General features: G+C 41.5%; 1 protein-coding gene across 1 annotated transcript; it reads right to left on the bottom strand.

Annotated features, from left to right (window-relative positions):
• Positions 1-2320: 2320 nt before the first annotated feature.
• On the bottom strand, positions 2321-3256 carry LOC141108947 (olfactory receptor 5AR1-like). Its single transcript, XM_073600908.1, has one exon. It carries the CDS (start codon positions 3254-3256, stop codon positions 2321-2323), a length of 936 nt encoding a protein of 311 aa, XP_073457009.1.
• Between the last annotated feature and the right edge of the window lie 12910 nt (positions 3257-16166).

The raw sequence follows: 16166 nt of genomic DNA, 5'->3' as shown, positions 1-16166 counted from the left end.
GCCTGAGGGCGCCAGGGTGGTGGGGGCAGTAAATTCCATTCCTGGAGAGGAGTCCTGGTGAATCCAGGAGCAGAGCCAAGTGTCAGAACTTGGCTCCAGTCACTTGCAGACAGGGGCATGGCTAGTGTGGGCACCAGTGTCACCTACCCCGCAGCTTGTGCAGGGTGTTTGGTGTCCCACATGCCGTGATCTCTGCTTTGCAGTCTGCACAGCACCCGGCATCTCTCCCCAGTCCCCATCCACTGGCCGCCTTTAACACTGTAGAGCGGGCTGAACCCACCCTCTCCTCCTCAGCTCTGATCCATTCCTGTGACAGACAGGAGGAGAGACACCGCTTAGCATTCTCCAAGCTGATATGAGGTCTGTGATTATTACACTATAGCGGGAAGGGGAGGATTTGAAGAGGGAACACATGGAAGGAGGGTGAGGGAGACACGCTGAAACTAAGTGATGGGGGGGGGGGGAATAAGAGGATACTGTATGCCCTATGTGACATTTTGGGAGAAGAGGGGACTTGTGCTGAGGTGGGGGGTGGTCAGATTTCATATTCATTCCCCCTCCTCCTGCCCCCTGCTTTCTGTGCATTACACCCCATGCTCCCTGCTTTCTGTGCATTACACCCCATGCCCCCTGCTTTCTGTGCATTGCACCCGATGCCCCCTGCTTTCTGTGCATTGCACCCCATGCCCCTGCCTTCTGTGCATTACACCCCATGCCCCCTGCTTTCTGTGCATTACACCCCCGTCCCCTGCTTTCTGTGCATTACACTCCCGCCCACTGCTTTCTGTGCATTACACCCCTGTCCCCTGCTTTCTGTGCATTACACCCCATGTCCCCTGCTTTCTGTGCATTACACTCCTGTCTCCTGCATTCAGTGTTGAGATGTATGCATTACCTAAAGCTACGCCCTCTCTTCTACCGGGCACACCATGGAAGTTTTAGTTTGCCTCACTTGCTAGCTGCCCCATAGCTGGTAAGGGGAAGCGGGGAATGCATAACTCTACCCCCTCATTACACACTGATGTTTAGTGCCAGTTCAGCACAGCTCAAATTTCCTTCACGCTGCGCGCCATCACATTATGAGCACAACATAAATGAGATGCCAGCGAGGCTGTAGACAGTGGGGGGTGGGGGGCACCAAAATGCACTTTTGCCTTTGTAGACAAAAATCCTTGCACCGGCCTGTGTCCAATCTCCAACCACACCTCTGATATATCTGTAGTCTCTAACTCTCTCCGGTAGTTTGATTAACATCATATGTTACACGCCACTCAGTGTGCTGGCTTTATACCAAAATATCAATGAAGCAGAACTCTAAAGGCAAAAGATCAAAACTGCACCATGATTTAATGTAATATAAAAAAAATATTTTCTTATAATCTCAAACCCAGTTGAATCCATAAAATGTTTAAAAACATATATATCTAACAGAATACATTCCTCATTCCCTTATATGTTGTATATATCAAACTATAGGTAATAACTTAATTATTTAAATAATAGTCTGTAAATATATAAAATAATAACATTTTTCATGTACATTGAACTGTGGTGTTTTGGATCCTATTGTCCATCTGCGATTTCTGACAGTCTATAGTAGCTTTACTTATACAGAATATTATGATATAAAGCGCTGCGTAAACTGTCGGCGCTATATAAATCCTGTATAATAATAAAATAATAATAATGTTCAGCCATTTTGTTGACGTGAGGGATCAGAGTGGAAGCCCCCTGTATTTAGTTAGTTAAATGCTTCTACTATATGTTATTAGTATTATGACACCTTGGTAGTTCAGGATTCTGGTTGGTTAAGTGTACACTGAGTCTAATATACAATTCAGCATTCCATTGTTCTACAATAAATTATTCTATTATCTGTTATTGCCTTTTAGTCTATCTTCTCCATCTGTTAAATCAATAATGATTATGATGTTTTATAGAGAAGAAGTAAATAGGGGTTATAGTAAATAAGGATAAGTATACAACATTTCCAGATGTAGGTATGCATTTGGTAAATATCTTATATATGCTAAATGAAGCTTTAATATTCCACGTGACATATCAAGATAATGATACTCAATTAGAAGTTTTTTGAAGCACAATGGTACAGTAGCTTTGAATAATTGTTTAAGAGCACCTATAGTGAGAAACCCACTTTGGCAGATGATGCCCAAAGACAGGCTGAAAAGTTGCCCATGATTTTGCTCATCTGTGCCAGAGGTTAGATACAAATTTCCAGTTCGAATCCTTGGATAGCTAGAGAATCACAGCTTGTCCTGCTCCAATCATAATGGAAAGTTTTTTAAAAACTTACAAAAGGTTAATGGTCCCTTTTCTTCTGCCTTTTGCTTCTCATGAGAGCCGCATTGACATCTTTATTTTTCAAACTATAAATCAGAGGATTAAGCATTGGGACAGCAGCCGTGTTAAATAGAGCAAAAACTTTCTTGGCATCCAAATTTGTACCTAGGCTTGGTGACAGATATTGACTGAATAGCATAGTGTACAACAGTATGACAACTGTGAGGTGGGAGGAACATGTGTAGAAGGCCTTAAGTCGACCAGAACTAGAGCGGATCTTCAATATGGAAGCTATTATAAAAACATAAGAAGCAAATGTGAGGAGAAATGGAATGAACATCATAGGACCCAAGACTTCTATGAGAAATAGGGTTTCTACAAGTCTAGTGTCATCACAAGTAATCTGGGTCAGAGGGACAATATCACAAAAGAAGTGGTTGATTTCATTAGTTATATAACAAGAAAAGCTGTATACTACCCTAAATGGCGGAAGGACTTCCATAAACGCAAACAACCAGCAGAAAGCAGCCAACAAAACACATGTTCTTGGATTCATAATAATGTGATAATGCAAAGGTTTACAGATGGCCACATATCGATCATAACTCATGGCTGTCAGTATAACCAGCTCAAGAATCTGTAATGAGCCAAACATATACATCTGTGCCATGCAGGCAAAAAAGGAGACCATCTTGTGACCAGTGATAAAATGGATGAAGATCTTGTGCTGAGACACGGTAGTACAAGAGATGTCTACTAGAGACAAGTTTCCCAGGAAGAAATACATGGCTGTATGAAGTTGGGGGTCTCGGCAAGCAATAAGAATGGTTAGGTTACCAGACAAGGTGATTAGATAAATGATGAGGACCACAAGGAAGATGAGAAGCTGAAGGAGCGGGTCATCTGATATCCCTTTCATGATGAAATAGTCTATGAATGTGTGATTTACGTACATTTTTCTGACAAAAGTTCAGAATCTGAAAGTAGAAAGACAAAAATAAATCAAAAGGTGATACAACACCTGTACAGGGTTGGTGTAACTTTAAAGCTGAGCTCCATGCAAATAACTAAATGCATAAACAAAAGATATACTGTATGAGAGAGCTGTCATATCGGGAAAAGGATTTGTGTTTCTGTTCATCAAGTATTAAGATTTACATATTACTGCAATACCAGGTCTAAGGCTGATGCCAGGTCAAATTCACGTACTTATGCGCTGCTTGCATTAAAAAGAGTTTACATTTAAAAAACTAAGACCAAATGTATTTTTTGCCTATCATCAGGCAAGCCAATTTGATTGTGACTCACATAACATTATGTTGTAGAGGATCTCATGCCATACCATGGGCCCTGTTTTCAGGCTCTCTGTCAGAGTAGGATAAGATCATGGAATCATAACTATAGTCCTGCCCCTCAGCCTTATGTTATAAAGACTGATCAGTGTTTTCAATAATTCCAGTTGGTTTCACCAAGTTTCTGTAAGTTAGTCTATTAGATTGGCAGTAATTTTAACTATTATTTAGGGTGGACATTTAACCTCTGTAAACCTGCAAAACCTATAAAGAAGCTCAAAAGAACAGTCAGGCCCATCAGAAGGGTAGAGGGAAGCATCATGGCTGACCAAATGGGTCTTTATGGAGGGACCTGTCTTTCTCTAATAAGGATGCTGCACAGACCTAAAACTCTAGCATGGGATTTACTCTACTGGCACCAGTAATGTTAAAGGAAGGAATGCTAAAGGTGGGGCCTGACACTGAATGAACAATATATATCGGCCTAAAGGGACTAAGGTATCATACACATTTCTGCACTGTAGGTTAATTTCACAAAACCTGCACATAAACCATGTGGTGGCCTCTGTTTTGTTTTTAAAGGGGTTGTAAAGGTAAAAATTTTTTCACCTTAATGCATTCTATGCATTAAGGTGAAAAAACTTTTGACAGTACCGCCGCCCCCAGACCCCCCATTTTACTTACCTGACGCCTCGAATCTTCGCTGCTCGTCCTCGTCATCTTCATTGCAGCTCAGCCTGGTCGCTGATTGGCTGCAGTGGATGGATTGAAAGCAGCGCAGCCATTGGCTCGCGCTGCTGTCAATCACATCCGATGATGCGGCGCGCCGGGGGGCGGGGCCGAGTGATACAGCGAGCGGCTATAGCCGCCGGCTGTATCACGGGAGCGCGCCCGCAAGCACTCACCACCATGCGAGGGAGCTCGCATTAAGGTGGTAAATGCTTGCGGGGAGGAGCTGAAACAGCCGCCGAGGGACCCCAGAAGACCAGGTTCGGGGCCACTCTGTGCAGAACGAGCTGCACAGTGAAGGTAAGTATAACATGTTTGTTATTTAAAAAAAAAAAAAAAAAATACCTTTACAACCCCTTTAATATCACTATTCTTACAAAATCCTGCTTGCTACACTTTAGTTGCAATTTCCAGTAAGAACACTATCAGTGTAACTATCAGTCTATACACTTTATTTGCTTTTTACCATATGCATTTGCATATAAATACAGCAAGTATTCCACCTTCTTGCCTACAGAATGCCTACAGAAAACATTTTAAACCTAGGTTAAAAAAAAATCAATACTTTAAAATGCACAATAGAACCAGAAACCTTCATATAAATTTGCTTTCACATTCAAACCTAAAATGCATCCATGTGTATACCCCCAAGATTATAGCCAATAGACTAAACAAGACATTGAAATTGTTTGTAAATTATACTTCTCTAAGGCTTTTGCTTCATGGCCCTATGACTTTTTTTTACACCTCGACCCATTCATACAGCTCTGTATTCACTTTGCAATGTGGTCAATAGTAAATATTGACTGCTTTGCATGTAGATACCCTTTGGATGCACTAATAGAAAAAAAAAATTTATCCAACAAGGTCTAGAGCATAGAGTTATAGGACAGTGGTATTTCTGTGTATTTTGAGAACAAACTAGGCATTGCACAAAATGCATTTCAATTATTCTAAACACTATTTACATCTGTAAACCATTTAGGGACTCGCTCAAGTGCAAAACATTGTGTACCTGCAACTTAGCTTCAAATAAACAAATAAATAATACATACATAAATACATGCATATATAATTACAAACATCATATATAAATACTGTGCAAGATGGTGTTATATTAAAACTGACAATTTGTATCTTAATTAGGCCTTTTCCTTTAATATTAGCTAGGAAAAAATATGGCGTGAAACAGTTTTTCCAAGGAGACTTTTCAAAATGAAATAATAGGTATAACTTATCATCTGTGAGCAGGTATATGAAATTTTCCCAAAGAATGTAGCTCCTGGTAGATGTGTGAGTATATATACAGTATAAAGCCTGCAGTGATAACAATCCCCTTAACAATCTCCTGTTGTTTTGGTCTCTTAAGAGCAATTTGATTTGTGATTAGGACTTGGAATGCTCAACTGTTGCATACGATCTAATCAAATGTAATGTTTATCCATTGAAAGACAATTTATTCAGCATCATAACCAAAAAGTAAAAAGAAAAAATAGCAACTGAGCTTAAAGTGGACCTATCACCAGGTTGATTTTTCATGTTGAAGTGAATGTCAAGGCATAAAAAAAACAAAAAAACAAAAAAACAAAAAAAATATGCATTACATCTCTGTAATACATACACATTTCTCCAAGTGTCATCCCTTTAAAGACCATGAAAGCACAGAAATGCACTTAGCTTTCAGCCACTTCAAGTCCAGACTGTTTCATCCCCTTCCAGTCCAGGCAATGTTTTAATTTTTAGTTCTGTCACACCTTGAATGACAATTACTCAGCCATGCAACACTGCACCCAAATTAATGTTATATCTTTTTTTTAGACAGATAGATCTTTTTTTTAAATCACCGCTGGGTTTAAAAAAAAAAATTCTATATATAGCAAATAAAGTCTGAAAATTTTGAAAAAACCCACAATTTTCCTAGTTTTTGTTATTTAATTTTGCAATTATTTTTTTTTTTCCATAAATGTAGGCTACATTACTTTGATGAACAAAGAAAAACAAATAGGTGTACATTATTTAGTCTGAATTAAAGTTATAGAGACTACAATCTATGTTATTTACAGTATATTTGAAAATTGATCAATCCTTATTTTTTGACTGCCTATCTCATTTCTTGAGGCCTTAAAATGTAAGGTCAGTACAAATACCCCCAAAATGTTCTTTTTGGAAAACAGACAGTCTGGTATTTAGTAAGTTGTAATTTTTTGCCAAATGATTAAAATTGATGAAAGTAAATAAAATGTGTTTTTTTGCCCCAATGTCGCAGTTCTGCTAAAAATTGCAGATTGCCACCATTACTAGTAAGAAAAAAAAATTATTGTGATTTTTTTTGCCAAAAATATGTAGAACAATATATATCGGCCTAAACTGATGAAGAAATTTACTTTTTTACTTTTTTTTTTTGGGATATTTATTATAGCAAAAAGTAAAAACTATTGGTATTGGTATGGACACAGCTACTGTTAGAGAACGTCACATCCCCAGGCATGCAGCATTTAGGAACCGGTACCACAGAGCCTGTATTGGTCTTCACCAACACAGCAATTCCTGTCACCTCACTCCCAGTCGCAGTGACATATCTGACTGTTGCTACTGGATACAGGAATCAAACTTTTACTGCTGCATCTCTCTCTCCAGTGACTCCCAGCTAAGTCCCTAGGCACTCTGTGCTACAAGGTTGGTCCCAGTATGTGGGGAGCTGGTTGCTGGTAAAGGGGCCACAAATAACACCCCTTCACTACCAGAGTGGCCGTTACCCTTGCCTGTCACCAATTCCCTGGCTGGTTGGCTGCATTTAGTAAATTATATAAATACGCTTGTCCCTAGCAATGGCCATATAGCCTACATTCTATGTACTGTATGGTCTCTAACCTACTGTCCCCTGATGTAAGCCCTGTTCTTTGATACACCATGTGTGCACCCCTTTAAAGAGTCTTCAGACCAGGCAGATTAAAGATACAACAAGGAAGCTTTACTGAAGTAGTTCAGGGTAACACAGAAACAATTCTCAAGCAGCGTATTACACTCATTCCTATACAGAGTGCCCATGAGGTAGTTATACCTGATTTAGCATCAAAGTTCATGAAGTAGTCCATTAAAGCCAAGAGTCCATTTAGGCAGTAAATCCACAGAGGTAGCAAGTAATCCCTTAGTGTCCATGATTTGGTAGTAATCCATAAAAGGCAATATGGCTATAATTGAAAACTACAAGTCCATGTAACTCCTCAGGTTCCAAACCCTATAGGGAACCCCCAACTGGGCCCCCAACTGGGGGCACGAGCCAACATAATAACAGCTACATCTTGCTAGTCTTTCCCCACCTTACCTGCTGGGGCACAGAAGAAACCCTATTTATATGGTATGACCTGCAGGGAGGTGGTGAATAGCTGAGGCCAGGAAAACCTAACCAGAAGCATTAACCCTTCCTTCCCAGATTCACCAACATAGCAGGTGAACCAAGGACAAATGTTGCAAAAATATACATTGTAATATTTAGTCTCTACAAGTAACACAGTTGACCCCGTGAACCAGACATGAGTCAGTACAGCAAAAAAACAAACAAAACAAAAGCAAACTTTAGCCCTTTGGAAGCACCTGCTTTATCTTAATTTTTTTATCTTCATTTTTAGTCATGTGTACATGTATGTGTAGAAAATACAGAGTAGAGGGGATGGGACTTTATAGGTGCAATTAATACTATAACATACCAAATGTTCAATAAAATCACAATTTATTAAAGTCATGAAGACAGGTAAAAACAATTTGTACAATACATGGACAGCTTTATGGTCATTCAAGATGTGTTATTGTAGCTCCTATAGTTGTTCCCACATCTTAATCCAAATTTGTATGCCTGTAAAGTAGCGCATCCTTCCCATGTTTATAACAGTGCCACAGCTCACGGCTGTAATGTATTGTCAGATACCAGCAATATAGATAAAAATACCAAGAAAAAATGCAGTGGACGCCACCCACAAAATCTATACCAGGCCCTTCAGGTCTGGTATGGATATTAAGGGAAACCCTGCACCCACGTTTAAAAAAAAATGGCGTGGGGGTCCCCAGGCACTATATACTCAGAACAGCAGTATATATACTATACAGCCTGCCCTATATACTCTGCAGAAAATTGGGCCTTAGGTCTTGGTCATACCAGAACACTGTTACTATTGTTGGGTGCAGGAACGGGCCCTGCTGTGAAATATATCAAAAATTGTAATTACATGCCCCTGTTAAACAGGGGCAGAAAAATTGGGCCTTGGGTGGTGGTGCCACAACACTGTAAGCCCCCACAGTTACTCTTCTTGGGGGCAGGAACAGGTCCTGCTGTGAAATATTATATCAAAAATTGTAATTACTGTTAAACAGGGACAGAAAAATTGGGCCTTGGGCGGTGGTAGTGGTGCCACAACACTGTAAGCCCTCACAGTTACTCTTGTTGGGCGCAGGAACGGGCTCTGCTGTGAAATATTATATGAAAAGTTGTAATTACATGCCCCTGTTAAACAGGGGCAGAAAAATTGGGCCTTGGGCAGTAGTGGTGGTGCCACAACACTGTAACCCCTCACAGATACTCTTGTTGGGTGCAGGAATGGGCCCTGCTGTGAAATATTATATCAAAAATTGTAATAACATGCCCCTGTTAAACAGGGGCAGAAAAATTGGGCCTTGGGTGGTGGTGGTGGTGCCCCAAACCAAAAATATTGTTGGAAGCTAGCATCAGAGATCCCAGATGAGGAGCAAGGAGAAGTCAGCCTTTTTCTTTGATGTGGGTCTTTGCAGTGCTGTTGCCAACAGACTGCATGGCAGGTTGTCATGTGTCTGGTCATGCATGAGGTGTCCAAGCAGCTGCTGTTCTGGCCATGCTTGATCCGCTTCAGACACAGGTTGCAAACAGCAATGGTGCGATCTGCTGCACACGTGTCGAAAAAGGCCCACATCAAGGAACTTTTAAAATGCAGTGGGGAGTCAGCAGCGCCCTGCACCTGCCGAGCTCTGCGGTGTGATGCAATAGGGTGGCTGCCCTTAAGCTGCCCCCTAGAAGACATCCTGCCTCGTTGGAGTTGTGCCTCCTCCTACTCCTCTCTTCTCCCAGGCACCCATGTACAGTCAGTGACCTCATCATCCCCTCCCTCCTCATCACTGGAGCAAACTTGGCAGCATGCTGCAGCTGGGGGAACATGTTTGCCAGTTTCTTGTCCTTCTTGGGCACCCCCTCTCTCTAGGCTCACGTTACTCCCTTCCTCAACCTGGGAACCAACATTGGAGCCTTCAAATCACTGCGTATCCTCCAGCAGCATGTACCCGACACTGTGGTAGAATAATTCTGGGGAATCCTCTGTGCATGATGGTGGGACTATGGAAGGAGTGACTGTGGACAAGGAGCTGGTGAAATAGGCCGCATTGGCAGCTGCGTTGGAAAGCAAACTACTTTGAGCCTGGGTGACAGAGGATGAAGAGGATGAGGACGGCTTTGTTATCCACTCCACCAACTCTTCTGCATGTTCTGGCTCAATAACACAGCCAGCAGCAGAAAAAAAGAACAAGGGTGCCCCACGGCCACCTGCAGAGGATGCAAAATGTCCACGACCAGCACTGTTGACTGTAGACACAGAGACTGCTTGCCCTCTGTTAGTGGCCTGTGAGCGTCTGTCTCTCCTTGGTGGCCTTCCGGACATGATGTATTTTTTGTACTGTACACACTGTTCACAAACTGCAAACTGTACACACTGTAGTAGATACTGTGTACACCGCCTGAAGTGTATTAGAAACAGTACACCACAGAATGCACTGTAGATAAAGGCTACACTGGATGCAGAATGTATATATATATATATATATATATATATATATATATTAACCACTTGCTTACTGGGCACTTAAACCCCCCTCCTGCCCAGACCAATTTTCAGCTTTCAGCACTGACGCACTTTGAATGACAATTGCTCGGTCATACAACACTGTACCCAAAAGAAATTTTTATCATTTTTTTTCCCACAAATAGAGCTTTCTTTTGGTGGTATTTAATCACAGCTGGGATTTTTATTTTTTGATAAACAAACAAAAAAAAAATGGAAAATGTTGAAAAAAAAAATCACATTTCATAGTTTGTTATAAAATTTTGCAAACAGGTAATTTTCCTGCTTCATTGATATGCGCCGATGAGGTAGCACTGGTGGGCACTGATAGGCTGTACTGGTGGGCACTGATAGGCTGCACTGATGGGCACTGATAGGCACAGTTAAGGCGGCACTGATGGGCACAGATAAGGCCGTACTGATGGGCACAGATAAGGCGGCACTGATGGCCACTGATAAGATGGCAATGATGGGCACTGATGGGTGGCACTGATGGGCACTGATAAGTACCACTGATAGATGGCACTGATGGGCACTGATAGGTGGCACTGATGGGTGGCACTGATGGGCACTGGTAGGTGACACTGATGGGCACTGATAGGTGGCACTGATGTGCAGCATTGTTGTTGAGGCACTGATTGTGGGCACTGATGGGTGGCACTGTGGGCACTGATGGGTGGCGCTGGTGGGCACTGGTGGGCGGCAATATTGCCTACTGCTAGGTGGCACTGGCAGGGGGCATGGGTGGGCACTGAGGAGCTGGCGGCAGCTCGCCATGATCGTGACTGATGTCCCTCTCACAGCCGCCGGTGATCGGCTTTTTTTTTCTCCTCAAGCTGTCGGGATCGACCCCCTACTCCAATCTGTGATCCAGCGAGTCTTTGAGATCACAGAGCGCGCCGCTCGGGCACGGGAGGATGTCAATAGATATATATGTATATATATATATATATATATATATATATATATATATATATATATATATATATACACGAGACTGTATATATATATATATATATATATATATATATATATTAATACACTGCCTGCATTGACTGAATATTGAGTAAACACTGAATATATAGTCTATGCTAAATGCAGAGTATGTGTATATATATATATATATATATATATATATATATATATATATATTAGACTGGCTATATATACTATCTATCTAGATAGCCTTTTTATAGTTTGGGGCGTGGACTTAGTCCCCCTGAGCCATGATTGGCCAAAGGCACCCTGCCTTTGGCCAATTATGGCTCTCTTAGCAGAGCATGCTGTGATTGGCCAAAGTATGCAGGTCAGGTGCATGATTTGGCCAATCATCATACAGCAATGCACTGCGATATCACAGTGCATTTTGGGGCGTTCCACAGCACTCAAATTCACCGTGAACGCCCCATAATATTCGCTGTGCGACCCACTGTTTGACCCGAACATCGAGCTCATCCCTACTACTCTGTATTTTCTATACTATCATGGGGACGTTGGTGCTGTAATATAGTATTTTATTGATTTTGGAGTTGAGCACTTAACCACATGTATGTGTGTGTATATGTGTGTATTTATGTATGCAATTATACAGTATGTATGTTGTCCATAATTTTCTATGATTGTAAGACTAATGTTTTGGTCACATTTACATTATATTGTGTTTTGTTGTAGCCCTGATGAAGAGGGACCCCAGAAATGGTTGTCTGCTTTTTAGTACAAACTCATAAATGAATTTGGACTTATTTTTGGGTCTGGCACTTCTTCAATTTGTGCATCGAATTTCCTGACTACCTATTACATTTTGGAGATCCTAGAGCACCAGGACAGTGGAAACACCCACAAAATTGTCACATTTTAGAAAGCAAACACCCCAACGTATTATCTAAAAGGCATAGTAAGTCTTTTGGAACTGTCATTTTTTTACACAAATTTCTAAAATGTGGAAAGAAAACGAAAATGTGTTTTTTAAGGCCGGGTTCACACTGTAACCCGCTGCGGATCGCACAGGATTGCAGTGCATCCCTGTTTCCCGTTTCAGGGATGAATCAGGGCCGTTTCTATGGCTGAATTCGGCTCTGAAACGGAGCCAAAAACGCACAGCCGCAATGGAGATATGTGAACCGGCTCCATAGGGAGCCAGTCAGATTCTCCTGCTATGCGAATTGGATGCGGGGAAATCTGCATCTAATTCGCATAGGTGTGAACCCAGCCTCTCACAAAGTTGTCAATAAGATATTTCTAAAACACAGCATTGACAGAATTACACCTCAAAACACATTCTACTACTCTTTCCAAGTATGGCAATACCACTTGTGTAAGACCTTTTCAGTGTTTCAACTGATTATGTACCTGACTTTGAAACCTGTGAATCACAAAAATCAACCAACACTGTATAGACAACAATTTACTGTAATGGTTGCCTCTGTATCAGTGGTAAGGGAATATAGCTTAGTGTAACTTCACCTACAGCAGTCCTTGTTCCAAAAAGCCAATTAGGCCTAACCTATTACATATGTGGTTGCCCCCTTAGCACAATGCATTGATCACTAGCCAGGAAGTACATGAGGCTGAACAAAGGGTGGACAAAAGAGTTCCTGTGGTTCCAGATGTGCATTTGTCCACAGAGGATAGGTGGGACTGGTGTCTCGCAGGAATGTAGACAGTGAGACATGCATAAGGGTCATTACTGGTGGCAGGCAGAGATGTTGTCAGCAAATAGGCACAAGTATCACAGTCATGAGTCAAGTTCGGAGGCCAGTAGAGGAGGCTATAACGGAGGCTATAGCAGTAGAGAGGCTCCCATCGACCAGCTGGATAAGTGCAGCATCAGGTCACCCTGGCAGATGACATGGGTTCATCCAAGGTACAGAGTCTAAGCACTAACCTATGTTCACCGGAACTTCTGATTGTGGAGATGAGTTTTGCTGCTTGTTAGTACTAGGTCACGGTCCACAGGATCGCCCCACCAGGAGGTCAGAAAGCCGAGGTTCAGCAGCAGATATTGCAGGTAGGGATCAAGCAGAAGTGTAGTCAATAAATGAGCCAATGGTTGGTAACACGTGGTCACAGGTTGGAATTAAGCAGAAGCGTAGTCGAGGAGCAAGGCAAACTTTGATAAGGAGTGGTAATGGAGATAAGAACGACAGCAGGACTGACAAGAGTGAGATATTGGCTAGAGAGGGCACAATAATCTGGCAAGCAGGAAGTTCAAAGGCATGGCTTAAATGGGAATTTCATGAGAGGAGCAAGGAGTTCAAAGTTCAGCAGAAACAAGTCACAAGGCAGGTTTGTTCAATGGAGCAGAAACATGGTTGATAAACAGGCCAAGGTCAGTTCAGGCAGAAGGCAGAGATATGGTTGATCTGCAGTTAAAGGATCAGTTAAGACAGCAGTCAGAAATGTGGTCAATTAACAGGCCAGAGTCAATTTAGGAAGCAGGCGGAGGCATGATCAGTATGCATTATAGTATTTTGTGAGTACTATATTTAGGTTTAGGCCTAGAAAGATTTTAAATTCTTCAACTTTGACAGGCTTCCACCCAAATGGACGGGTATAAACGGGACTGGGATTACTGATGATGTACTGCTGGAAATATAGATTATATTGGTCCACGACTGCACTTACAGACTGCTCTGCTGGCCCCCTGATGAGTGCATGTACACTAACCCCTAATGCCTAGCACACATGATGAGAAAATTGGATGAAAAAACCCCCACTTTCGGAGCAATCATCCCATTAATCTAATCAGTAGACAGCTTTTGAGAGCTGATCACAAAAGTTTTTACGAAATTATCTGAAGAGGCAAGCACGAAAAGCGTCAAGGTGAGGCAAGTGTGGCCTGGGATGCTTCCGCCAATGCTACCAGGGCTGGGGCTGGCCTAACAGAGTTGAAGATAGAGGACAGCAACCATCATGACTGGTTACAGGAGGGGACTGTGGTGCCAGAGGAGGCTCTGGGGAGTTTGGATCCTGTGGTGTCCAGTCTCGTACTTGCTGGAGAAATGAGTGAAGTGTCGCATGGTGCTGCCGCAGAGTGTTCTAGTATATCCCCTCTTTCAGAGGTCAGAGACTCTCTGCGCAGTCCCCACATCCTGTGAATGGGGCTCTTGTCGTGATGGCAAATCCTCATTTCTATGTCTGATCATGTTGTTATTTTTGTTGTTTGCACTGTTTATTTTTTACATTGTCTGCTATTTTTTATGTCAGTGACTTGCATTTAATGCCCAGCTTGCTATTTTGTGGCAAGTGACGCAATGTAAAATATTGTTATACTGATTTATTTTTGACATTTGTGTGCTAAATGTCTTGTGTTTCAATGTCCTATATTGTGGTATTTGGACTGTTTTATGTTGTACACAAGGATATCTTGTGGCTGATAGCCATGGTATGAAGGCATGCCATATTTAAGGGGGGGGGGGAGGGAGAGGAGACACATAGAGGTCCCCTTAAGGGTTGCTCCTCCTACTGGTGGAGTGTAATGTGGGTGTCCCTATATAAGAAACCTGGTCTTAGGGTCTTTTCTTTAGCTGGGAGCCAGAGGGAGGAAAGTAACTGACAAAGGTGGTCATGCTCTTCCCTTTCAGGAAAAGTATGGAGAATGGCTCTCCTTACTAAGCCTACAGAGGGAGAATTTAGAAAAGAACTTGAGTTGGGGACAAAAACTTGAAGAGAGGGAGGGTGTTTCCACTGTTTTGGTGCTCCAGGGCCTCCAAAATGTGATAGATAGTCAGAAAATAAGATGCTTAATTTATGCCCCTTGAAAGTCTTAAAGTGTTCCTTGAATTGTGGACCCCTCTGTGTGTCTAGGCTGCAAAAATTTCTCACATACAGTATGTGGTATCCCCATACTCAGAAGGAGTAGCAGAATGCAATTTGGGGTTGTAAATCTAAGTATGCCCATAGTGTATGTTAGAAATATCTTATTGATTGACAAAAAAAAATCTTAGTTAATCTTCCAAAAACACGGTAATAAATTATTTCTTCAAAAGACTCACTGTGTGATCATTTTGTGGGTGTTTATTACTGTCCTGGTGCTCAATAGCCTCCAAAATGGGATAGGTAATCAAGAAATTAGTTATGTAATTTATGCCCCTTTCAAGTTTGAAAGTGCTCCTAGGACTCTGGGCACCTCTATTCAGCTAGGTTCCTAAAAGTCTCTCACATGTTGTATCCCCATACTCAGTAGAAGTAGCAGAATGTGTTTTTTGGTGTAATTCTAAATATGACCATGCTGTGTGGTAGAAGTAATTAATAATTTACAACTTTATTAAAAAAAGACATTTTTATTTTCTTTCTGCATTTTCCAAAAACTTGTGGCAGAAAAGTGAAATCTTTTAAGAAAGAATGTAGCAAAATATATTAAGAAATTAATTATTATTCTTAATTATTATTGAGAAAGTTTAATTATTAATTATTTGCAAAGTTTTATAACAGAAGCTAAGAAATCTGTTTATATCTGTTTAAATCTGACCGCCCATAGAGGAGAACGGGCTGTGCCTGTGTCCACTCTGCATAAGTGTACAGATCCCCCTGCTGAGCAAGTGGACTCCCTGCGGAATCCGCTCCATGTGAAAGAGGCCTAAAGGCAAAAGGACAAAGCTGGACCATGATTCAATGTAACATCACTATTTCTTATTTTATTATAGTCTCAAACCCAGTTGGGCCCATAAAAAGATCTAAACCAAATACATACAGTATATCCCCTAGAATGCATCCCTCATTCCCTTATACTCTGTATATATACAATTATAAATTATATGAATATAAAATTAACAACATTTTTCATATTGCATTGAACCGTGGTGTGGCATTTTCCTTGTTCGGATTCCTTTGCCTTTAGTGTTCCATCTGCTGCAATCTCTGACAGCATTTAGTAGAATTACACATACATATTATGTTCATCCATTTTGATGTTATCAAGGACCACAGTGGAGGCCCGCTGTATTTACAGTAGTGAGTTTAATCCTTACACTTAGTTTTTTGGCAT

Source organism: Aquarana catesbeiana, linkage group LG09 (assembly GCF_042186555.1).
Source record: "Aquarana catesbeiana isolate 2022-GZ linkage group LG09, ASM4218655v1, whole genome shotgun sequence".
In the NCBI taxonomy this organism is placed as follows: domain Eukaryota; kingdom Metazoa; phylum Chordata; class Amphibia; order Anura; family Ranidae; genus Aquarana; species Aquarana catesbeiana.
This window is presented reverse-complemented; position numbering and strand designations above follow the sequence as displayed.